This window comes from Tachypleus tridentatus, chromosome 1 (genome assembly GCF_004210375.1).
Source record: "Tachypleus tridentatus isolate NWPU-2018 chromosome 1, ASM421037v1, whole genome shotgun sequence".
Lineage (NCBI taxonomy): Eukaryota > Metazoa > Arthropoda > Merostomata > Xiphosura > Limulidae > Tachypleus > Tachypleus tridentatus.
In genome coordinates, this window is record NC_134825.1 from 32463052 (window position 1) to 32490595 (window position 27544).

Genomic DNA, 27544 nt, shown 5'->3' on the forward strand with positions numbered 1-27544 from the left:
AATCGACTAAGTCGTTCGCCAGTTATAAACAGGCATACACAAACTTTTGTTAAATAATGCACGATATTCTACCAAAGAAAGTTTGTTTCGAAAGACTTTCATGAGGACATTTTATTTTATTGTTATCGAAAGTAGACGATTTAGCGATAAATGCTGGATACAACTTTCAGCAGAAAATGTTTGCACCGATACTTTCTGTGAGTCAGCTTGTATATTATTGAAATAAAATTGTTTGTGATTATGTTTCAATACAAATGGGAAAGATTTCAAAGCTCACGATTGAGAGTGTCCTCTTATTTTGCGATTTAGTGTTTATTTGAGTGATATTAATGTAGAGCTCTCACAACGATTCTACGAATTGAGAGAACGGAAAATGAAATATTTCAAACGAAGAGATTTATTGTAGATATTACTTTCTATTAGTTTCCTGTCTCGATGGACATCTTCATGAAAGAACAATATTACTACGTTATATTACATCGTGTATATAATAATTGTAATTGGTGTTTGGTATGACATACATAAACTTTTTAGTGAACCGGAGTCCAGCATGGCCAGGTGGTTAAGGCACTAAACTCGTAATCTGAGTGGTGAGTTCGAATCTACGTCACACCAAACATACTCGCCCTTTCAGCTACACGAGGGCTAGACGCGTTAGCCGTTCCTATATTAGCAATTTAATACTAATGTGAAGGCAACTAATAATCATCACTCACCGCCAACTCTTAGTCTACTCTTTTAACAATGAATAGTGGGATTGGCCGTCACGTTATTACCTTCTCAAGGCTGAAAGGGCGAGAATATTTGGTGTGACGGGGTTTCAAACTCGCGGCCCTCAGATTACGAGTCGAATGCCTTAACTACTTGACCATGCAGGGCTGAGAGAAAGGAAGTAAATATGGGTTTACTTTCAAAAGTAATTAATGAATTGTCGTCTCTTCAATAATACGTTTAAAAACTAAGCATGAACATTTTACTTCATATCAGGTGTGCTTTGCACGGAAAACATTCTTCACATTTTGTGTCAGTTCTTTGTAATGCCAATTAGATTATTTAAAGAATATTTAAAAATAAAACAAAACATAAACTTGCAATTAATACTTTCCACCTGTCTCTAATATCTTATTCTGGAAGAATGGAGAGGTAATAATACTTAAGTCAGTTAAAGTTAGACATTTATTACTGAATGATAACACTTAAAATGCAGAAAATGAAATATTCTGAATATTGTTTTTAGAACAAACAGAGGGGTGAAATACATTGTCATTTCCATATGAAAAATAAGTTTATGGTGAACACTTGATATATAAAGAATGAAGAAAGTGGAAAACCATTCACTCACAGAGCTTCTAGGATTGTTTGCTTTCAGTTACTCTTATGTGTCCAATAACAGATTTTATTATACACTCAATCAAGCATATCTTTCACATAGTAAGTCTGTGTAAATAATCCATTGTCTACAGCGCCTGAGGCTTTCACAGCTCGCGGAACATACTATGGTTAAGTTATCAATGAACTTGGCTTGATGAAATAAGGGATGTTATGTCTAAATTAAGATTCGGAGTGCTAAGTACGTCCTTCGTGAGAGTGGAGTCATATACAGAAACAGAATAACTAACTGCTTAAGTAAACCAGTTTATCATTCCCTTAATTTGAGCTCAGCAAACAGAGAAAACAATGTTATTTTTGTACGGCTAGTAAGTGTTTGTTTGTAGTTAAGCACAAAGCCACACAATGGGTTATTTTTGCTTTGTCCACTCTGAGTATCGCTGTAAGTTGAAAGACATACCGTTGTGCTTCTGGGGGCGCCACTAAGTATTTGTTTGTTTTGAATTTCGTACAAAGCTACTCGAGGCCGTCCCTAATTTAGTAGTGTGAGACTAGAGAGAAGGCAGCTAGTCATCACCGCCCACCGCCAACTCTTGGGCTACTCTTTTACCAACGAATAGTGGGATTGACCGTCACATTATAACGCCCCCACGGCTTGGATGGCGGGCATGTTTGGTGCGACCGGGATTCGAACCCCCACTCTCGGATTACGAATCGAACGCTTTAACACACTTGGCCATGCCGGGCAGTCACTAAGTAAGACAGGTCTATTTGTTACCTATGTGATATACTACGGGTTGATGTTGTTTAATTTTAATGCGAAGTAACAAAATGGCCTTTCTACGCACTGTTCGACGCGAGTAATCAAACCCCAGATTTTGGTGTTGTAAGTTCAGAAAGTCGTCGTTCATACACTGGAAAAACAACGGTTCACGTTTCAGTAAGTTATTCAAAAACGTCGTAAACATATTATTAACCTTATGATGTATACTTTATATTAATCTTTTACTAGACTATCAGTATATATTAATATTAATATATTAATGTCTTACTAAAAATTTAGTCTGTACATTCCTAGAGCTTTTGCAGATTGAACAACAATACACGTGAGTATATTTGTAAAATACAAAAATCACATTCTCCAATATCATTTGACTGGTCACAGAAACAGTGTAAAATATTGATTATATGTTACAAGCTTTATAAGTAATGTAATATATATATATATATATATGGAGAGAGGTTTACGTTCGCGTCCGTTCATGTGCTTGCGGCCCTAACCTGACCGTCACGAGTCAAACTGAGTGTTCTATCTACTTCAGTCATATATATCATATTATTAAATCTTGGAGTTATTGGAACATTGCTGATGACCATAGTGCGCACTCGCTTTGTCTTGAAAAACCGAGTTCTACATTTCTTCCGCTTGTATACCCCTTACGGCTGACAGCGGCGCCAAGTTGGGCTGTGATAATCGGCACGTTACTGTGGATCTTGATTCGTTTATCTCTTTCCTTCCCATGAAATACTCAGATTAGTTCCAAGCAGTAGTGGATAGTATTGTAGTCTGACTGGCTGTCGCCATCCCTGCTTCAGAAAATAACACAAAACAATAAAACCCATCAGTGTTTAACGGCTGAAGGCCTATCATAGGGGGTCCGATAAAGTTGTCAACGTGATATACTCCTATTTATCCAAGTTCAAGTCTGAGCATTGAGTTGAAAATGAGCTCCCATGTGGTTGGAATACATTGGAGATATGACAAGTTACAGTGATACAACAGTCAGCTGTGAGACCAAAGACTCATGATCGGCTTGTAGTTTTTTCCCAACTATCTTTTGGCCTTTGCGTAGCGTAACCGAGGTAAACATAGGAAAGTATAAAGAATTTTATTTATTTTATGACGGTGCTCTGTACTCGTCAGTTTTCCCACAACAGATTACATCATGTTACTTACATTGGTAAAGTCGCATTGTTTAAAAATCTTCAAACTATATAAGAACGACAGGTCACGAGTTTACTGTTAACTGTACATATCTATTTTATAAGAACTATAAAAAACGAGGTTTATGTTAACTGTGCATATATAATATAAGAACAGCAGAAAACGAGGTTTATTTTAACCATACATATAGTTCCTCAGTGGCAAAACGATATGTCTTCGGACTCGCACCGCTGGAAACTGGGTTTAATACCCGTGGTGAGCAGAGCACATATAACCCTTTGTGTAGCTTTGTGCTTAATTTCTTAATTAAAAACTACATATATATATATTTTTACAACAACTACAAGGCGGCGTAGCTGCTTTTCAAATTCCCAAAACGTTTGATTCATCAATTCATATTGTTAGTGTAAAGTTATTAGTTATTTGTTTGAAGTTAAGCACAAAGCTACACAATTGTTATCTGTTCTCTGCCAACCGCGGGTATCGATAACCGATTTCTAGCAGTACAAATCTGCAGACATGCCGCTGTGCCACTGAGAGACGTGAAATTGTGAAAAGGTGAAAACTGAAACGTTGTAGTTTCTCCAGTAATAATTGAAAGTTATTTATAATTAAATGAAAACTTATTTATTATACAAAAATATGACCAAGATGATTAAACATTTTATCAGTATCTGTGAGTGAATGGACGCCATGTATGGGTTTGTTTGTTTGTTTGTTTGTTTTGGAATTTGGCGCAAAGCTACACGAGAGGTTTATGTGCGCTAGCCGATCCTAATTTTGCAGTGTAAGACTAGAGGGAAGGCAGCTAGTCATCACCACCCACTGCCAACTTTTGAGCTACTCTTTTACCAACGAATAGTGGGATTGACCGTAACCTTATAACGCCCCCGCGGCTGAAAGGGCGAGTATGTTTGATGTGATGGGGATTCGAACCCGCGACTCTCGGATTACGAGTCGAACGCCTTAACCCACCTGGCCATGCCGGGCCATGTGATAAATAGATATTGTTTTTTTGACGTTTGTGTAGAATGTTGAAACAATAAAGAAATACCACAATGTTAAAACAGATAAACAATGAGAAACATTTTTGGTTCAGGCCTATCTCTGGCCGCTAAAATGTTAATTACGCGTCCGACGTTTACCATCAACAGAGAGCTTGCAAGACATAAATGTCATATTTATTCCTTCTTAGGTTAGTTAGTCATGTGACCTGTATAATGCTATTCCTGTATACGATATGGTAATAAGGCATTAAAATAGTTCAAAATGTATTTGAATATTATAGAACCACCTATAAAATTTCCTTATGAAACTGGAAAAAAATAATAGTTTGTCTTTTTTATATGTATTGATAAAAAAGGAATGAAGAAGAAAATTTGAAACATTTATTGAAAGGAAACGTTTTTTTGTTCTTATGTCATCATAGTAGGAATCTTGTCATATTGAAACAAAAAAATGTCTGCGTTTTACACATATAATTTTAAAGATGTGTTTAAAATAAAAGGACTTAAAATAAGTTGTTACTTATTAACTATGTAGTAGATGAAAGAGTTGTTGCAGATAGTGCAGTTAAAAAAATTCACTGATGTGATGATAATGGATCTTATTATTACGTTAAATATTAAAAAGGAATGTTTAGCTTTTCCATATGTTACAGGTTTAACTACTAGTTTATTCAAAGTGTTTAAAATACAACAAATATTTTACTCAACATTTAAACTGTGAGTAAGATAAAACAAATGTTCGGTAATACTGAAAACAATATACAGTTACCAGAAAATCTGGAATTTATAAAACTGATGTAAATATGGAAGTGTTTGTACTGGACAGACGAAACGTAATTTAAAATATTGTTTATCTAAACATAAGGGATGTTTTCGAAATGAAAGAACTGAACATTTTTCCATAGCAGAATATGCACACATCGTAAATATTATGTGGAAAAGCAACAATAATGTTGACTCGACCAACGCCCGGCATGGCCAAGCGTGTTAAGGCGTTCGACTCGTATCCGAGTGTCGCGGGATAGAATCGCTGTCACACCAAAAATGCTCGTTCTTTCAGCCGTGGGGGCGTTATAATGTTACAGTCAATCCCACTATTCGTTGGTAAAAGAGTAGCCCAATAGTTGGCGGTGGGTGGTGATGACTAACTGCCTTTCCTCTAGTCTTACACTGCTAAATTAGGGACGGCTAGCACAGATAACCCTCGAGTAGCTTTGCGCGAAATTCAAAATCAAACAAAACAGACTCGACCAAAGGGTACTAAAGCCAAGAATACAGCGAATCCTTGGCAATGATTAAGTTTAAAAAAGCCATAAGTCATTAAATAGAGAAAAAGGTCTGTCTAATATCTGTGTAAGAATGTGACGAGATTTCCTTTGAGAAATATGTAGATTGTGGAAATAGTAAACTTACACACTGGTCACATGATCTACGTAATAAAAATTAAATATGATACTTGTGTCTCAGAAGTTCACTTCTGATAATGACGTGATAAACGTGTGTAAGCATGTTGAGTCGGCATTTCAGAGGCCTTAGACTAGCCTGGATTAAAATGTTTTAAAATTTTTATCTAGTTTAACTTTGGTGTTATTCATTTATCATTTTAAGGTGACAAATAATGTCATTGTACCATTTATAAGCTAAAAATTAAACAGCGCTCTCTAGTGTCCGATTACCTGAGAGACATGAATTAAAATAGAGGATCTGACAAATAATAAAGTAACATACAGCTTTCTTGAAAATGCTGAGTTAATGTGGCCTGCGTAGTTAGACTTTGTTTATTTTAATGTTTAAAATAATTTATTAGATACATTTTATGTCACGCAATTCACAGACACAAACAAAATTAGTTCAAACAGTTGTGCCGATTTGTTACCGTTCTATATTACAATTTAATAGGTTAATGTGTATTTCAGTGTTAACCGGCTGTTGGAGGAATGGGACATCCAAGTGTATTAATATGCTCGTCAACCCCTATGCTTCTCTTCTAGTTCAAAATTAATTTCGAAATCGATAAATGTCATAAAGGAATATTGCTATATAGGCTTTAGTAATATGAACAACTTATGTGTTAGTATGAGTTTTCACTTAAGATCGCTTGCCGTAGACCATGATTTTTCATACAGTCATTAATTCTTTCTTTATTAAGTTAATAAATCAAAGTTTGCTAGTGACAGCACAGTGTTCTTTTAAATGCAAGGCTATAAAAAGGAATTTCAAGTGTCTTAGCGCTTGAACAGCTAGTTTCAATAGCAAGTTACAGTCACATATCTGGTGGTAAAATAATTTTCCTTTCAGTTCATGTGGGCACTGTTTTATGAAGTCTCAAGCAAAGTGGTTACGCTCCACGAACGTAAACTATATCAGAATGCAAATTAAATTTTAAGTATTATTAACGCTAAGTACGTGTATGTATACATAATTGGAAAACCATGACAAACTACCATAGCTAGCACCGGAAAACAAAATAATACTACACACCATTATTAAGTCTGAGAAAAATCGTTTTTTCTCATAAATATCGATTTTCCGTAAAATAAGAAAAAATATAGCAGAAATATTTTTCTTTTCTTTGTTTTCTAATTTCCTGTTTTATCCAAAGAACAATTGAACAAGAGAACAAAAAAAAACTCCCTTCGTACAATTTATGCGCGTCTAGGCTATTAAACTGCGGAGATGCTATGTTTATAGATATTTGTTAAACTATGGACACATTTTTTTTAGTTATATTATAGCTCGGTCGAATGCAAATGCCGATATTGTTTTGTTATTGTAAGGGATACAGCTATTTTCCCTTCTTACATAGTAAAGAAAAACAAATGTTATATTTGAGTTCAGTGTTCCATTTGACAATAGCTCACGACTGCATTGTGATACGCATATTTCAATTTTATTCCGTTTACTGTAAACTTTGTAATGAGTTATGTTTATTTTTTAAGGATTATTTTGCTGTACAAACGTTTCTTTGCACTTGATAAACATATTATTTAACTATATTTCTCTATGAATACACTTTCCTTAAACATCAACATCACTGACTTGTCCGTCCAATTCGGCGTAAGGACAGTCAATAAGGCTAACTTTATTTATTATTAGTTATAGCTATTAAAACCTATCAATTTATCAAAAACAAGAACGTCAAACGTTAAAGTAGTAAATCGTAAAGAGGAACTTGTATGACAAGTATCACAAATAAGCAATCCAGATAGATATTTTTATCTTAGACTTTTCATAATAATATTTTACATAAATGTTTACTCAACTTGAACATGATTAAGTTTGGACGTTGAGACATTTGGAAAGGGACGTTTTCTAACAAAGGTGGTACAACTCATTCCTTCGTGACAGCGACTAAGAGGAACATTAACGACACTTAATGGGAAGAGACAACGACTTATAGGAGCATATCAGACACAAGGTGTGCCATTACAGCGACAAAAATGAACATATTAGGAAGAGAAACACATTGATACTGTATATGCCGGTCTTGACTAATGGTAATAGTGCCAGGACAACTAACCCGAAAGTTTGTTGTTCGGGTTCTGTTGCATTTTGGAATAGTAGATGCGTTATAAGAGTGACAGTCAGATGTTACTATTAGGTCAAAGAAGAGTAGTTCAAGAGATTATGGTAGGGTGGGGCTACTGATTCATGTTTATCACATCATAATTTGGGACGGTTATATACAGAAAGAATGCCTTTTGTGTAACTTTGTACAAAAGCTGTGAAACAAATAGATAGTAAAGTTTCGATACCTTTATTGTACACTAACAGATTAGCAGCACGCGAACGTAACAATCATAGACTGGTTTACTTTATCTTCTATCAGTCACCTCTCGTTCACGCCATTTAACATTTTAATTATATGTTGTAGTATTCGTTATTAGTAATATAAACTGCATAAAATACTTTAAGAGTAATAATCAGAAAATACTGCAAATCTCTTTGATAGTAATGCGACAGGTAACATATTTCTAAATAAAGATGTTCAGAAAAGTCGCTTTTTGAAACAATCTAACTGCTATCGAGATTATAAAAATAAAGTACCTTTTTTTAAAAAACAACAACACCCGATATTATGACAGTAACATATTACCTTTTTCTCGTTTCAGGCGACTGTAAGCAAGAAACTTGACAGAGAAAAAATGTTGCGTCAAGATGCAGAATTACGACTTAAACAAGTTCAGTCAGAGAGTGTTCAGTGCAGAGTTCATCTGGTCAGGCTCCAGCGAGACTTACAAAGGTATTTGTTTTTTTCAGAATAAACCATAAGAAATTCCATATAACAACAAGCATTTATTTTGAAAAGTACTCAAGGTCACAATCGCTATAGGCTAGTAAGAATCTTGGTTGCATTCCTTAGAGGGATGCCATCAACAGAGATTTTTCATTGAGAACTAAAACCTTGGATTATCCAAGCTCCAAGTTAAAGAGCGAAAACAAAGAGAGTTCTCATGCATAAAACATTGATGTCAAGCAATGCAATAAATATTGTTCAAAGTAAGATACTTAGGTTTCACAGGAGTTTTTATATTATCTAGGTGTATATTGCCTCATATTTCTGGTTTTATTTTTGAGCTGTTGTTTCGAAAACTATTCTCATAATTTTTGAAGAAGGCGACCAATGGGTCCAAATAATCAAAAACAAGCATTAGGAAGTTATCTGTATATTATTAAGGATTTTAAATACACAAACTATAGGAAAATATTACTGTTTTTTTTTTGTAATTTATTGTATATTATGTGAACTATTATTTGTGTATTTGTAACTTGTTTAGAAATGGAAAATCACTTATTCTTTCCTTCGGTTTAAACGAAAGCAACAAACTCAAATGATCATTCTCTGATTTTGTTACAGCTAACACTACTTTAACATTACCTAATGCAAAATCTGTGGAAGTGAATTCTGCATAATATTTCTCAATTAGCTGGAGTATCTTTATTTATATGCAAAAACGGCTCGTTTGGGCTGAGAAAACACTTTACATAGAAGAGCGAACAACGTTTCGACCTTCTTCGGTCATCGTCACCGAAGAAGGTCGAAACGTTGTTCGCTCTTCTATGTAAAGTGTTTTCTCAGCCCAAACGAGCCGTTTTTGCATATAAATTTCTCAACAAGTGGGTTTATCGTCATCACTGAGCTGGAGTATCTGTTCCCCTGAACGGAAGTTATGTAAATACATCATTAATGAAATGTTTTCTTAGGAAACGAAAAGCTGTTTTCTTTATAAGTAATTAAAAACACAAAAATACACAGAAAATTACAAACTTGCACATTTTCCCGCACAAATTCAACAAATCTCCATGCCAAAATTAGTGAAAATTCACCAACAGTGGGCGAAATAGTGAAGATTGATTTTGTTTTTTTTTAATTTCATTCAAAGTTACGCAAGGGCTATCTGCGCTAGCCGTCCATAATTTTGCAGTGTAAGACTAGAGGGAAGACAGCTAGTCATTACCACCCACCAACAACTATTGGACTACTCTTTTATCAACGAATAGTGGAATTGACTGTCACATTATAACGCCTCCACGACTGAAAGGGCGAGCATCTTTGATGTGACGGTGATTCGAACCCGCGACCCTCGAATTACGAATCGAGTGCCTTAAGAACCTGGCCATGCCGGGCCTATATTAGTGATGAAAACGCAGAAACGCCCATAAAAATCGCAAAACGCAAAACTAATTTTTTTTGTGTATTCTTACATGGATCTATTAAATTTCTATACCAGTTTTGGTGAACATCCATCCAAACCCTGTGAAATAATTTTACTGACGTTCAACAGACAACAGATAGTACTATTATATTTATAAATACAAATGCATAAATTAAGAAGACAATATTTAATTTACTTGAGAACTGTGGTCATCTTCTCAATATTAGTTTGCAATACGCATGAGTAAGAAATAAGTGAAGAGGTCTCCAAATAGAATTTATCTTTATTGAAATAGGGACTTAATTAATTCAGCATATATGATTTCAACCAAGTAATATAATAATATAACAAGAAGGGAAATTCTTCGGTTTTCGTTATTGCACTAAACAATGACGAATTTACAGCGCTAAAATAAGGGGTTCGATTCCCCTTGGTGGACTCAGCAGATAGCTCTAGGTGGCTTTGCTAAATGAAAACACACATACACTAAACAATATAACATCAACAGTTATAACAGATTTTCTAAAATTAAATAAATTGTTTAGATTATAGCTTAAAAATCTCAAAAAGAATGAACTAAACCTTTATAAATATATACGCAACGAGGTTTGTAATGTATTTGATTAAATAAAAAGTACCAATGGAAAACAAGTTTAACGTTAAAATGTGATGTATCTACTACAGAATGGAAGACATTGTTAGAAGTCTGCTGCATTTTAAATCTCAACTGGATCAACTAAGACACGAACGAACATCGATAACTTTAAAGTACGAGGTAAGAATAGCTACGTCAAAATTTTATACATTACGTTCGAAAATTAAAACTTTATACTAAACGTGTTTCCTGTTATTCTACAATGTTTTTGTTGAAAAATCTGTTGTTTAGAAATGACTAAAATAATTAATTTATCTCATGTAAATTTCTTAGCTGTCGTATCGTAATTATTTTATTTAATCATTAAATATTCTTATGGAATTTTTTAGTGTGGCATAACTAATTACTTTCCTATCTAAATAGATTACTAATTTCAAAACTTCTCACTATACAATTTAAGGAAAGTAATTAGCATTTTCTTTTGATCAAAAGTTTAAGCACGTTAATACATGGACGATAAAAGCAAATCTAATTAAACAAATAACTTGGGGCACAAATTTGATAATGCAGAGATGTTAAGTTTTGTGTATTTCCTGCTTTTATTCAACTTTAGTTGTATTGTTATATTTCAGGGCAAAATTAGAAAATATCAGGCTTACATCGCGACACTTGAGAAAGGAAACTTACTGCTAGTAAATGAAATGCAAAGAAAAGAAGAGGAAAACGTGAGTTTTAATTACAATCGACATTAGTACTTTTGAAAAGCAAACTTATATTAAGTTATGCCTATTAATGAAGTATCGAGTGAGATCACTCATGTACTGTATATGGGTAACAAGACTCGCGTCCCTTGTAATCATATCGTTTTCATTAAGAAATTGTTTTAAGTGGAATCGAGCGGGTTTTTTATGTTAATCTATGAATGTTCGTAACGAATTGTTTTTTTTTACGTAAAAGGTAGGGCGAATATTACATTGTTTTAAATTATTTTTTCAGAGACTGAGACAGCTGGTATGAATAACGTTTTTACGAATGATTTTCGATTGAATTTCCATCCTGGCTATAATTAAGCTCAGTTTTTTGTTTTATTTTTTCTAAAATAAATTAGATATCACAACTACCAGCAATCAGCAGATACGAATGATTACAATCTTTCAAGCTGAAAAATAAACATAAATTTCTTTTCTTGTCTCTTTCGTTATGGTATTTACCTATCGTAGTTTCATTGCCAACTTTAGAAGTTGCAATTCAATGAAAACAAACTTAACTTATAGATCATCTATAAGCATTTGATCTCGGTTTTATTAAAATATTAGCTGTTTTTTTACTGTAATTTATCAGAAAAGTAGAAATCGTTTGTGACATAAAGTAGTTCTGTACGAAGCTTAAAACTAACTTCTAACTTTATAAGCCACAATTAACTTCGAAGATATGTAAGGCACGGTTTTTTAACACATAGTTAGAATTACTTAGTTTCCACTATATATGATATTGAGTCATCATAAGTTTAACAAACTGTGATTAACTTTATATGTTTGATAATTTACAATAAGCAGTGTAAGCTATAGTTAACGCAGAGTTATCTACAATGTATAAATAAGCTAAGAACTCTGTAATATGAAACTAGCTTTAACAGGTATATTCACTCTAACTCAGGTAGAAGCTGTGATACCTCCTCTTAAGTGAGCACGTTCTACAGAAAAACAAATCTAGTGTGCCTAAGTCGTGCGTTGTTCATGAAAGGCAGCCTTATTTAATACTTTGAAGTTTGGGAGAAATAGATTCCAACAATGGAAACAATAGCTTTTATTGTTCGTTCTGTCTATCTTTAGGCAATATTCAAGTTCATGTATAGATTCAAAATTATTTATATATTTGTTGAAGCAGTTCAAGAAACAAACCTTGCATGTAACTGGATTTTCATTTGTAATGGATGCGATCTTTGTGCAGACAGAGACAAGGATATTTGTACTCGAGTCAAATGTTGTTCTCTTTGACGTATTTACAGAACAAAGAAAAATCCCAGGAAGAGAAAGAAATTTCTATTAATCGCGTGCTTCTGAAACGCATACAACTCCTAGAGCAGGAAAACGCCTCGCTTCTTCTGGAGAATGAAGAACAGAGACTACAATACGAGCATTGTCTCGATGATGTAGCCAACCAAGTAGTGCAAGCGCTGCTCGGGCAGAAGGTATTGCTTTCACGTATATCTAGGTATTTTCATCAATAAATAATAACTGAGAGGACGTCCTTCTGATGAACGCAAAATAATATGATGTTTGGAATTTTTGTTGTTGGTTTTTTAAGTTCAGTACAAAGCTACTTACTCGGCTATATGTGTTCTGCTCAACACGGGTATCGGAACCCTATTTCTAGAGTAGTAGGTCCTCAGTAGTGGTCCTTTGTGCCACTGGGTGGTTGATATTTTGAAAGGAATACAATTTACGATTTGAATATTATCAACTAGTTATTCATGTATTTTGTTCTTAAAATACTTACTCGTTGGTATTTCGAAAATCTGATTTAATTCTTTTAAAGTAACATTAAACACCATAATGTTACAGGTACGCACCAGTTTGACTAAGTAACTATTACTTAATTTGCATACGGAAAAAAAATGTGAACTTAAAAACCAAAGTTTACCCATATACAAATAAAATAGTCATGACGTTAATTGGATGTGCTTCAAATGAAGTTCAGCGAGTGACAATAACAAGTGTTTCAAAATTCACAGTTTGGAACGAGAGGATGCATCGTAATGTGTTTGACGAAATACAAGACAAAAAATATGCTCGTTTTATAAGGACTTCATTTGAAATTCTTCAAAAGAAATTTTAATCTAGTAATCGTTTTGTAAAAATATCATCATGAAGTAATTAACAGACCATACATAAAACCTAAAATAGTCTATCGTGTTTAAACTTCGGCTGAAAGTGTTTAATTTCATTATTATAAACTCGAACAAATATGACGATCTAAAAAGTTAAGAAATAAATTACACAGTTTAAAACACTGTCAATTACTTTCCAATATTTGTTCATGCATTGCAGCCACTTGTAATATTTGTTGTAAATTGTAACCACTAGTAATATTTGTTCATACACTGTAACTACTTGAAATATTTGTTCATGTATCGTAACTACTTTTAAAGTTTGTTCATACATTGTAACCTCTTGAAATATTTGTTGTAAACTGTAACCATTTGTAAAAGTTGTTGTAAATTGTAACCACTTGTAATGTTTGTTCATGCACTGTAACTACATGTAATATTTGTTTTAATTGTAAAAACTTGTACATTTGTTGTAAATTGTAACCACTTGTAATATTTGTTCATGCATTGTAACCATTTATATTATTTGTTTTGTACTTGTGAAATTTATTTTTACTCAATTTGAGCACGTTTAAGTTATAGCCATTAGAAGGAATGACTTGCTTAAATGGAAGACTCGTCTACTTAGAATTTATTGTTAAACTTCAGATGAAAACCAAGAACTACTAGTGAAGTTATTGTTGCTTAATATCCTAATCTATAAAAGTGTTGTGTTCTTCTAATGGTACTTTTTGTGGTAAAGAAAGTACGTAGCTGTGATTTTATCATTAACAGAATCTAAGAGAAGAATGTGGAAGATTAGAAGAACGAGTACATTATCTGGAACAACAGAACATAGCTTTACGTAGGGTACTGAAACAAAAACAACAACCAACAGAGGTAAAAACATAAACTTATTTATTTGTAACTTGCAACTAAATTGAATCGTTTTTAAATACTAACAGGCAAAATATTAAATATTACTTGTGGTGACAAATTTAACTAATACATTTAAAATATGTTATTTTCTTGCTTGTCAGATTTCTTTGTAAGTAACCACTTCGGACAATCATTTCAACTTTTCACTGCAAGAGTTTCATCAGTCAGAGTAAGAAAAAAGGCACTTGTGCTTGTTATTAAGCACAGAGCTATACACTGTGTTATTTTTTAGTCTTAAAATAGTGGTATGGGTGTTTAGCGTTATACGCCTCAGACTTACTGCTGAGCCACCAGGTGGGGTGGTGGGAAAACAGAAGATCTACTGCTTTCGTTTACACCACAGTGCTATTGAGTTACTTCATTGAGATGCAACTTAATTAAGACAGAACTTTATTTCTTTAGTATTTCACAAAAATAGACTGTGCAACACGACAGAGAAAGTGACTCTACTTCTTGATGACGAGAAACCTACTTGAAATAAATATGTAACTGAGAACGGCTGGTGTGGGTATCAACACTTTTACTGATAAGCAGAGAACAACGTTTCGATATTCCTAAGTCATCTTCAGGTTGACAAAAAGATGTTAACATGAAGATGACCTAGGAAGGTCAAAACTTTGTTCTCTGCTTATCAATAAAAGTGTTGATACCAATACCAGCCGTTCTGAGATATAAGTGACTAATTGTTTTAGAATAATTTCATATTCTTATTCGTTCAATATTTTATTTTTTCTACAGACTGATTTATCTCATTTATGCATACCGACTTCAACCAGTCAAGGGCTTGATGACCATCTACTAGAACCACCTCTGAATGAGCTGTGGACCACCTGTTTTCTCAACAACACATCTTTCAGTCATGAACCCATGGATTCCAAGCACGTCGAACAAAACGAATTTACCAGTGGTTCAGATAATGCAGATGATACAGAAGAAAATGAAGAAATTGTTAATACTGTCCGTTGGAAAAATTCCAAAAGAAAAATTTCTAAAAGTCAATCTGATGTTCAGTTGGCAAAACATACGAACAAATCAGAGTTCATGGTTTTTTCAGGATACAGCGACTCAGGTAACCTCTGGAAAGTTCCACAACAGCAACGAAAAGCCATCCAACATTCCAAAGAACACAGTAATGCATGGTCCAAGCCAACTGTTGAAAAAGAACTTCTTAGTGTTGACAATTTATCTCCTTTGATCTCTTCTAAAAAACTGTCAGTGCCTAGCCATCGCACAGTCCAAAATGTGTCAGCTCAACTGACTCAGCCAACTAACCAAGTAGATGATCTAGTGATCAAGAGTTCCCAGCAGAGGTTTAATCCTAAAGTTCTTCCATATTCTACATCTCCTGTATACACGTATGACAATTCATCTTTATCTTACTTGCAGGTTGATAATGTTGCTCCAGAAGTCGAAAACAATCTAACATTTCAAAGAGTACCACCATGCTCAAAACTGGACTATGACTTCGAAATGTTTTGTTCTGAAAATCAAAGAAACGATCCGTCCAAATTCATGAAACATTCAATTTGCAAAAAACATAACTATATTCCGTGGGAAATTTCTCGAGAATCCTCTGCCTTAGAATCTGTTGAGGTGGTGAAATCTGAGGAACAAAGTACCAACCAACGCACAAACACTGTGGTTCGAAAAAGTCATTCCACTAATGATACTGGTTCGCATAATGTTTCCCAGACAATATCAGGTATAGCATTTCAATTATGTTAATAAATTTTATTATCAAAATGGTAGTGAAAAAGAGTTTCATGAGATGTTTTTATTCTATTTTATATTACAATCCAATAGCTTGTTTTTCTGCAGCTATTATGGAATTATTTTGTCAGTTACTTTTTAACCATTTTATCTCTTTAGATACCGAATTCTCTGGCTTACTTCATTCCAACGAAAACTCCTCTTCAAGTATTGAACCTGATCATATTAGTAAAGACGAAGGATATTCCACAATGTCCAGTGATATTCAAGTAGAAATCATTGAAAACGAAAAGCCAAACTCACAAGATGTAAAATCATTTTCTTGTAATACATTAAACCATTTTGTAAAAAAATTAAACGCAAACATTTTAGCCAATTACCGTAAAGCATCGATAGAAAAAGACGGAGAAATGGTGTCTTCCTCAGACAGCGGACTTGGTCTTAATCAGTCTTTACAAAATCATTTAATGGAAGCAGTTAAAGCCAATACTTTGACAACTCAGTTAAAAACTACATTTGAACGAAATAATTCTTCCAGTCAAGGAAAAGATAAACTTAAAAAACTTCATAACAGTTCTTCGCAAAATAGTGAGAAAAATTCAGAAATATATACCAACTCAGATAATATAAATGAGAGATATAAACCTGATGGAAACAATACCGAAGTAAGTAATAAAGACAGTGCATTAAACGTTAGTGTAGACTGCTATAGTTCAACTAGGTTGTACACTCCACAGTCAGGTGAAACTGTTAATCTTCTTAACGAAAATAAGAAACTGTCTAAGATTAACCTATCCACACATAACAGCAATCTTCAGCTTCAGGCATCCAACTATTCAAACAACAGTAAAGAAATCACAAGCTCTAGCGATAAGAGCATTGGTGAGACGGCAGATCCTAAGCTCACAGAATTATCAAAGCTTGAAAAAGTAACCTCGAAGAGTTCAGGTTCTAATCATCTTCATGGAATAGCTTATCCTTACCATGACAGTCTCTATTCGTCAGTTGCAGCTCGTTACACGGTTATCAGTCGGTCTATTTCAGACTCAGTTTTGTTCGTCAGTAAAGTAAAACAATCCCCTCTGTACAGTACTGATGTAGCAAACTCAAGGCTTAACTTCCTTCCTTTGGAACGACGTGTTTCACTGAGTGAGCTTCAGTTCCCAGAAAGTCTAACTACTGGCAATAAGGATAAAGTAAAGACAGAAAACAACGTGCCATTATTCGTGCAGGTTTGGATCGTTAAATTAATACTGAAATTCCCCTTATAATTAGACCTAGCTGTTCTAAAGTAAAATATGTTGTTATTTATGTCAAGTGTACATATTTTTAATTTCAGGTTTACTATACACGGATAGTATTTTTGTTTGCTTTGTTGTTATAATTCTTCATATCGATCGATACGCTATCTAATGTTATTTGTGTTTAATACGGATCCTTTATTAGATTTATTGTCTATTAGATAGGAGTATCTATAGCATGTTTGTAGTTGACATCACTGGGATTTGCTTATGTTAGTCAACAAAAAAGAACGAGTGTGAAGTACATAATTCTTGTAAGCATACGGTCGACATAAATTACTTGTGTGTGTAGCAATATTCGATAAAAATAAAAGTGTGACATATCTCACACGGCTTTTCTTTTTTAAACGTCTATCAAATTTGAGAGCGTAATTACTACTTAATAGGTAAATAAACTAACGTTAAAAATGTTATCTGCTCTGATTATGGATGTCCTTTCATATATCTGCTGTATATTGGAAATCAAACATTATATATACTTTTAATGCTTCATACACGTGGAAACAATTGTAGATGTTCTTATTACGTGTTTCACAAATATGTATTTATTACTTTTCTTATACCTATTCATAACAGCGTAAAAGAATTTCTAAGTTATCAAAAAGCCGTCATTTTACCGTTGTTAATCAGAACTTGTGATATGTTTTTTATAATATAAATAAGTGCTCTAGAGCCTGAAGTAATGAAATAATATTTTAGTGATATATACTCAATGTAACACTCAATTACAGACGTCAATACTAAAGACGTTTTCATTACAATACAGCATGTTCAAACATGGAGAAGACTAGAGGGGTCTCCAAGTTCCAGTGATTCTCTGAGTTCTGTCCACTCCTCCACTTCCGAAGTAACAAATAGTGAATTATTTGAGGATTTGAATCCAACTAGTCTGAAGTGCTCAAGGGTTAGTCTGAATATAGTTTAGTAATAATTTTATTTTCATTCTGATCACTTCGCTTGAACAGTCCAAATCATCAAAGAGAAAATACTGCATTTTTCGCATATCCCTCATGCAAACGTTTATAAGAAATCCATCTAAACAATGTTACGTGCCTCTGACCGCATCTGTATGTGTCACTCATGTGTTACAGTTTTTATATATTATAGTATCAGCATTATGCAATACGTTTTGCTTAACGAAGCGAGATAAGCCAAGGAAAACATTGCGCAGCTTCAACGTTTTAAATTCTGTTTTATAAGAATAAAATATTAACACACACAGTCCGTGTAAATCTATGTAAACATTAGAGAAAAATACAAAGTTTTGGCTATGAATGAAAATACAAAATGTAAGGTTATATACTAGGTAAAGTTAACCATTTTAAACAGAATCTTAAAAGAAACCCTTAACAGAAACACTCATTGTTTAAAGTTGTTTCCTAAACATTTGTATTGATTAGAGCAACAAACAGTCGTGGTTCTGATAAAGAATTGACAGTGAAATAGTAACCCAATGGAGTAATAGTATAAATGTTATGATATTATACATCTATCCTTTCAGGATAATGATTTATGCAGTGCTAGCGAAGATGAATGTGATATTCCAGAACATCAGAAGTTTGTTCAACAATGGTTACAACAGGAAGGCGAACAAGTAACGAAAGACTGCCAGGTACGTTGGATGACTGATAAAACAAAAACAAACAAACAAACGATGTATTTCAGTAACAATACATTTTTAAACAGTATTAACTTGAAAAACTGTAATATGGAAACAAGTGTTTAATCTTTTGTTGTAGAGAACATTTGGAAAGCTAAAAAAAAAAGCAATCAATAAATATAAAGAAAGGATGCAATATACTTCCATTATCCATTTATGAAGTTCTTTAAACATATTTAATAACCTACTACTTCCATATGCACATCCTAATTGTTAATATAAAGTGCTAAGATATAGGATTATTCATTTCAATCTATAGAGACTGTACGCCGCCGACAAGAAAGAAAGTAGAGAATGGACATTCCAGCTTTATTTGGAAAATGTCAAGAAGGCTACAACGGAAATTAAAGATAACAACATCGAAGCAATTATACCTTCAAACAATACAAGTCATTTGGTACTTGGGAGTATAAAAGAAGAAAAAGAAATGGAAGATGATCCCTTTAAAACTATATTAGAGTTTTGTGCCTCTGATGTATCAAAGCTTCATCTCAGCAAACCAGGATCAAGTAAAGCCAAAGATATTACAGGGTTAACTTATTCCACGGATAAATATCACCACGAAAGCTCTGCTGGAGTGTCTCTTAGAAAAATAGGAAATGGAACTGATACCACGAGTGAACATGCCAGCTCTGACTGCTCTAGAGAAATAGACCACAAACGAGCAACTACAGTAAAACGTAACTGGCAAACGATGAAAACTTCTTATTCTGATAAAACAGGAAATGGTTGTTTACCTGAAGCACCGGTTTCGGTTTCTAAGAATTCTAATGTCATTACAAGTGAAAGGCTTGTTTCTGAGAAAAGAACTTCACGATCTTTTAAAAAAACAGGATATTTTTCACAGATCAACGAGAATCCTGTTCCAAAAACACTTCAGTATCGTCACTTGTCTTCTCACAGGGATATATATAACGATTCTTCTTTAAAGTGCTCAAATATCTATGAGAATAGAGAGGAGTGTGATTTAGAACCAAATTCTAAAGACTGCGACGAAAAGAACTTAGCAGAATTAAATGAATGTTCAGTGCCAATAAACTCTTGTTTCTCACACATAGAAAGCCAAAACAACAGCAGATACGTATCTCAAAATAAAGAATGCCCAACATTGTCAAGACCTGCGATTCAGAGCAGCAAAAAACACGCCAAAGTAAAGCCCGAAATTATTCCTAAACCTTGCTGTTTAGCGCCCGGTAATTCCCAAATTCCTGTTTCAGAAAACCAGAAGAATGTAGAATGCAGGCAGCAGACAAATAACAGAAGTAAAATTCCTGTTTGCATTAAACCATCTGCTACTGTTTCGAAAAAGGACAGTAAATGCTTAGGTGGTCACAAACAAAAAAGTTCGCCGAATAGAAATGCGGCATATACTAAAGTGAAAATAGCTCCACAGGAAAAGTATAGAAAGATGTCAAAAGACTCAAAGAATATAGCAATGAAACAGGAAGAAAAAGAAATAAGTCAAAATATCTCGCCACGAATTCAGAAAATAAAGAAATCTCTAATAAAAAAACACAAAAACCAAAACTATGATAGAGCACCAAAAAGGAGTACCTTGGAAAGTCCTGAAACTAAAAATCAGAGTGCTTTACCCAATCATCAAAGTGTTAGTGTAGAATTAGAGCAACTTTCATTTGAAAGTACTGCCTTGTCTGTAGCACAGAAAATTCAGATTCTTAACAATTTATTGGACGAGAGCGAAAATAACTCCATTTCTCGTCTCCATAAATCAGATTCTGTTGAAACATGTAGTGTGTCACCAGTCATTGGGATAGAAGCTGATGAAAGTGAAAAAGAAGGTTGTAGAAGTTCTTGGATTCATGTGTCTCCAGAAGTAGATATTCTTAGTCAGGTATGAACGTATAGGTTTAGAAATTCGAATTATATTTTCATGAAGGAGTTTAGAACCAAAACATTTTAACCGATTTCTCTTATCTCACAGCGTGTCTAATGATATTATAAGATCTATGCCACGTGATTAGAAAAACGATATCTAGAAATGTATATAATGTAATTTAGCTTGCGTAAGGAAGCACGTTACGCTAATATCATAATAAATTAGCAAACAATGATTTACAAACACAATAAAGTGATTTAATTTAGGGGGGATATACTACATGTTTCGACAGAACATTTGCTTTATCTTCTAAAGAAAACAGACCAATGTTCTCCCAAAACGTGTTTTATGTTCTCCCCAAAATTAATTTTCATGTCATGCTTATAAATTGTTGTTTTTCGACTTATTATTAAGGTAAGTTACCTCATAATTTTAACGTATATTTTTTAACTTTTAACATATTTGTGCTTTTGCAGTGCTACTTGGCACATGTTAGGATTAGTTTCACGTGTTATTTTAAACTTTTGATGTTTTATATGAAACAAAAAAGGACAAATTTGTTTGAAAAACACGACACAACAGCAGTTAAAAGTGTGTTTTTATTTATTTCTAACAGGATGTTTCAGGGAAATATTTTAGCTCTAATTAAATATATTTAGCATTCCAATAGTTTTGATCTTTTATTGTTTGTATAACTCGAAATTTTATGTTCAGAACAAGTCATGATTATCAAATCTTAATAATAATACATATTTTTAAAATCAACATCTCAGCTTCAACAATCTTCTTCTGGAAGTAGTGAAGAAAGTGAAGACGATGTCCAAAAAAAAGAGTCCTATCATGAAGAGAAACTAAATAATGGCTGCAATTCCGGTATGCTAAGCTTATATATCAAACATATCAGTTATGCAATTTCAAAGAAGATATTTCTAAAGGAGAGAAATATATAATTAACAGAATATGACAAAATCCGCTTTTAATTATGGTATTACGGTTTACTACTTTCTTCATTGTTAAGCACAAAGATGTACGATTGATATTTCTGGCATGCCCACTGCAAAGATCGAATTCTAAACTTTAGAGTTGTAAGCTCTTTAACTTACCTGTTGTCACGATCGTTTAGCAGCCTATAAGATCATCAAAGTCTAATTAGTGATTAATATCGAATATTAATAACTGGATTATTATAAATAAACATATTTTATCCCATGTATTGACTGCTAATGTGCTGCCATCTTGAGAGAAATCCTAAAAAGGACTATTAGTGTTGAAAGAGGTCAGGATTGGATACTGTATGTGGAGTTTTATCCACTCGCCTGAGCCTTTCTTTTAGAATAAAACCGAAAATGAACTCCGGCTATTCCAACACAAAAATAATCGTTATTAGGACTTCTGGGAGAATAACATAAAATTGGATAAAACTAATTGGTAATTAATATCTAGTTATAAAAATAGTTACCAATTAATAATTAAACTTACGTTTTCGTACGGGCTACTAACTGTCACAACAACTGATGTCAAATCACCACAACCTTATAATAAATACCCCAAGCTTACCGTTAAGTCAACTATGGCTTCGTTATAGTAAATAGTTTTCTATTGTTATTTGAAAAAAACAACAACAACTGTTGTTAATTATATGCTTTGTCGACAATACAATGAATAAATTGTCATGTAAATTATCATTTTATATTCGTTTTAAAATACCAAATAGCGGTGAATATTATGATCTGTTTTACTTGTAAAGATTAATTGAGAAAACAATAATAATCATGTTCAAAGTATCATGTTGTGCAGATGTTTTTCAATTTTTAAGTATTATTACTGTGGTAAGAGAAAGGTTTGGAAAAAAAACGTCATTTTGTAATTGCTTTAATTAGGTGTATAAATTTGCACCTCTGAAATAAAAAATAGATTATTTATATCTTTAAGGGATTTTTTCAAAGTCACCAGAAAAACAAGACTTGACAAAGAAATGTTTAAAAGATAGGACAAGATGTCGATCTTCCAGCAAAGAGAGAAAGGAAGAGGTTTTTCTTCAGAATATCAAAAGTGATTCATTTTCTGTTGTATCTAACAGTCCTATCCATTCAAAAGCCATTGGCATAACAGATAGTTGCATGTCAGTTCTCTCACAAGAAGAACATTCTTCCGAACGTGTCTCTTTTAGTGATTCCTGTGCAGAGAGTTTCTGCTCGTCAACCAGAAGTCTTGATTTGTGAATTCGGGTTAAAATATTAGTGCATATTAAATAATACAAGAACTGGGAACATGACAGATACTTACATGTCGGTTCTCTCACAAGAAGAACATTCTTCCGAACGTTTCTCTTTTAGCGATTCCTGCGCAGAGAGTTTTGCTCGTGAACCAGAAGTCTTGATTTGTGAATTCAGTTGAAATATTGGTGTAGATTAAATCATTCAAGAATCGTGAACAATCGTCGACGAAGAATTCTAAAATTTGGATTTTTAGAACTTATTCATTTCGTTTTTGTAACGTACTATTATGTTAAGCTAGTACTTTTGTTTAATAGAAAGATTTTGGTTTACAATACCAAGATAGATATCTTGAATTTTTTAGAAATAAGATTAATAAACGTTCGTTTTCCGATGATTAGTAATGAGGTAATAATCAATTATATAAACATAAATCTATATATATATTGAATTTTCTAAAAAGAAAGAAATGTGTACTTAAATATAAATATGACTGAATATCTGATTTATTCTACTTTATTTTAAGGATGATTTTTCCATGTAAAGTGTTATGTATCGTCAACAAATTTCAACAGTACTTAACACAGTTAAATTTGTGTAGGCCATGTGTAAAATCTATATGTTTATCTTGGTAATTTAAGAAAAAGGTAGTTATATAATTATCTTTAGTTTTAGAGATATTTGATTATTTAATTTTCATTATAAGTTCAACGACTGTCGTTATTTGTGCGAGTGTTACTTCAAATGGTGTTTCGTAACATACAGTTTTTTAATGTCTTATCAATTGTACTTTAATCTAAATTTGTTTCAATCTGATTACGTTATAAAAATCTGCTTTATATTTATATATACGTTTTTACAATTATATATCTTCTATAAATTATGCATGGTTCAAGAAATACTGGAAAATAATATTAACAAATGTTTAATGTTGTCAATTAGTGAACATATACATATAACATGAATGGGCAATCTACATTAAAACAAAGGAACGCACTTACATATCCAATGATGGAGCTTTTCCTTGTATTTATGTCAAACCTAGAATGTCAATTCAAAAGTGCAAAACACTTCTACCATAACAGTTGGCTGTAAAAAGAGTTAAGGAAAGAGATATCCACGTTTTGACTAGTTTATTTTTAATAATTATTTATCTCTTTATTTGAAAATGTTTTAAAATCATAAAAAATTGAAAACTTTAACCTTAAGATTTGAGTCATTTTAGGGCTTTTGATGACATTATTCTTATCTCTTAGTTATTAATACAAGTATAATATAATACATGATATCCTGCACAATACTAGACAAACCTGATAACACACTTTGTGAGTATTGAAGAGACAAATCTATATCTCTTCTCTTCTGAGATTAGTCCTTCGCCGGGAAGTATGCGTATTCATAACGTTAAAATTAGAGGTTCGATTTCTCTCGGTGGACACAGCAGATGGCCTATTGTGGCTTTACTATAAGAAAACAAACGCTCTTCTGAAATTCATTTTCAATAATAATATCATAATGTGAACGAACAAATGTCGGCATCTGCATGTTATTAATAATTTATTACCAGCCACTAATGACATTATTAGAAATTACACTAATGTACATGTTTTTAATTTAAGCATCAACCTCATTCATGTAGAATCTCTCTATGGTATATATTTATTAAAAAGTTATGCATTTGAAAAAATATGTATTTCCTGATGTGAAATTAAACTTGATCCATCTTGTTATAAAAATATTCTGAAAATATACATAATTTTACGCATTTGACACAATTCAAAAATATAAAAAGTAATTTATAATTATTACTAATAATATAATAAATGAATACATTAAAAGTTTCACTGTTATTGTAAATGCTTTTTATAATACAAGTTAAGAATGATTTTGTAATTTATTACTAAAGCCATACTGAGACAAAGTACATTGACAAAAAGACGAAGATATCTCTTTACAGTTGGTTATATATGAATAGACTGACAATTTTCACTTAATACATCTTAATGCCCATCTTAACTCTTTATTTCTTTCAGTGAAATTCTCCATAATCCTTCTTATATCTTGATAGGATGATTTCTTTGGTGTAAATAGTTTCTTAGGCATCTTAATATTATGAAACACGCTGTGAAGTAATTCTTTTACCAAAATAGAGTTCATGAGGAGCAGATCAACCAGGGATCTTTAGAAGAAAATTTTTGTCGCACAAGTATTTAGACCCTGTAATATTTGACATTGAACAGTGGCAGGGTTACGGTACGTTAATCTAACCCAGTGTTTCCTTGTTGGAAACAATATTTGAGTGATCCCAGTGGAATATAAATTTCTTAAATTTAATTCTGTAGAACGGCGACTTTGAATTGGTTTAACAATAAATTTCATTCATAGGAATGGCTTTCACCAGTTTTAAGGGATTTTTTATTTACATCTCTAAGTTACCCATTACCATACGTTTATCCATATCCTGCATGAAAACATCTGTGTTTTATTCGCAAGTACACTGATCACTCACACCAAGCTGTTTGATATCCAATTTCCACTGCAACTAGCAAAGCTTAGAGATTATCCGCTCGGAATGTTCTCATTAGTTGTGAGTAGTTTGCAGATTTGAACTTGCGCATTTTGTCAACTCTGATTTTATAATGCACTGTAAGTTTCGCTGAAACAAATTATATATCAAGTGCATAACTTTCATAATTTAATTTTAAAATTGCTCTATGCTATCTCTTGATTTGGCAACTGATAACTAGTTTTAATTTCTGTTGAAATTTTTGTTTGTAATTTTTAGTCTTTTTTTATGTTTTTACTCATTTTCTCAATACGTTGATTGCTATTAATTGATGGACGAAAATGCTAAATTTATCACTTTAAGTAAATTTGCACAAGATTTAATGCTTGTGAAATTACAAATCAACATATATCCTGGTAATTCGTTACATATTTAAACCGAAGTGTGGATAAAATTAGAGTAACATACTTCGACTTTTTAATATTGGTAATTTCTGAACTCTAATCAAAGCAAGATGGTAAATGTCGTCATCCGCAGTTTGTGTATATAATATATATGTATGTGTGTTTGAATGTGTATATACATATAAATTCCGCTGTCACAAAATTGACAGTGTATGGACTACTATTCACAACATAGCAATATATATCTGCATGTATTGTAGATGAATATACAGAAAATTCACTAATAGTGGTGAATAGCCTCATGAAAAAGTAATATATCTTTAACAAATATGATTCTATAAGAACTACAGAAATTATAATTAAATGATGCACGCTTCTGTTAAAATGCCAGCTCTTAGTTAATAGTCAACTGGATCAGATTGTAAGTTAAGACACGAATACAAGTATTAAAATGAATTATAATAGAATTTTACTATCTTGTTTTACTAATATATTCTCATTTCTCGTAACATATAAAACATTGCAATGCATGTATTAAAACTTACCAGAATTATTATGTGACCGTAAGCTCATAAAGTATTCCTCTCACTGCCCTGTGTACAAAATTATTAGATGTGTTTACACATTTTTTCTAAAAATATCCTAATGATTTGAACAGTTCCTGTTACTGTTTCCACTAGCAAATAATAACTGTAAATAAAATCATAATTAAGTTTCCGTTTGAAAAGGCATTTTTATTTCGTAAAGACATTTTGTATCAAATGTACTGTGTACTGCAGGTTATCGTTTAACAACAGAGAAAATAAATGTAAATACAAACTTTAAAATAATCCAGAAAATATAAACTTAATTTGTTTGTACATTTATGATAAAGAAATTTCATTGAGTTCTTTTATTAAGTTGTGTTGATCTTTTTAGTGTTAGGTGGAATATTTAATATTATGTATTCAGAAATATATGTTGTGTATATCAAAAGATAATAGGTTTTAGTACAAAGTCTTTTACCATGGTATAATGGTGATGACTCTAGTAACATAGCATTATGTTCTCTATGATAATACCCATTTGTTTCTGTAAAAAAATCATTCTGCGATTCAAGTAAAAAATTTTTTTTCCTTTAGAAACTGTACGTTTTAAATCTGTGATAGACAGTTATGTTGAATTGTATTTGAAAATCCAAATAAATTACTCTTCATTGATTTGAATTTATTGTGGATGAAAAATTCTTTGGACGCTTATAAATATGGGATGAATACATACAAAAAGTTTTGAATATGTTCAGAAACCTCTTTAGGTTCGTTTTTTTTTACACTGCTTCCTAAACATGGATTATCTTAAAGGTTTTTATAACTGATATACATAGATATAAGTTATTCTAATTAATATAAAGATATAATTTATGTGATAAAATTCTAATAATTTTGTTTTCCGTGTAAATATAGGCTTTTTTCCGTAGTGGTTTATAAATTACATTTTAACTTTACTGAGGTTAAATCATTTTGGAACCTCACTTCGTTGTTATAGTCCATGTAATTATATCCGGACTTAGTTCAGTTGACTTTAGTGCATATTGAAGATAGTCACGGAGCGTGGTTCTTACTCTATAACAATTACGTTAAGAGACTATCA

At 32.5% G+C, this 27544-nt stretch overlaps 1 protein-coding gene across 16 annotated transcripts in view; it reads left to right on the forward strand.

Moving 5' to 3' along the window:
- Nucleotides 1-27120, forward strand: part of LOC143245362 (uncharacterized) — a 135398-nt gene extending 108278 nt beyond the window's left edge. For 13 of the 16 annotated variants that reach the window (XM_076491677.1, XM_076491627.1, XM_076491635.1 and 10 more), the window contains 12 exons: nt 8394-8524; nt 10623-10713; nt 11166-11258; nt 12542-12724; nt 14138-14242; nt 15020-15983; nt 16151-17223; nt 18059-18196; nt 18794-18904; nt 19212-20804; nt 21563-21662; nt 22722-27120. In XM_076491677.1, coding sequence (XP_076347792.1) covers nt 8394-8524; nt 10623-10713; nt 11166-11258; nt 12542-12724; nt 14138-14242; nt 15020-15983; nt 16151-17223; nt 18059-18196; nt 18794-18904; nt 19212-20804; nt 21563-21662; nt 22722-23011 — 4872 coding nt within the window. In that variant the 3' untranslated portion in view covers nt 23012-27120. The remainder of the gene's footprint in view (nt 1-8393; nt 8525-10622; nt 10714-11165; nt 11259-12541; nt 12725-14137; nt 14243-15019; nt 15984-16150; nt 17224-18058; nt 18197-18793; nt 18905-19211; nt 20805-21562; nt 21663-22721) is intronic. The other 3 variants (XM_076491702.1, XM_076491740.1, XM_076491651.1) reach the window with 2 other exon arrangements.
- Nucleotides 27121-27544: the final 424 nt, after the last annotated feature.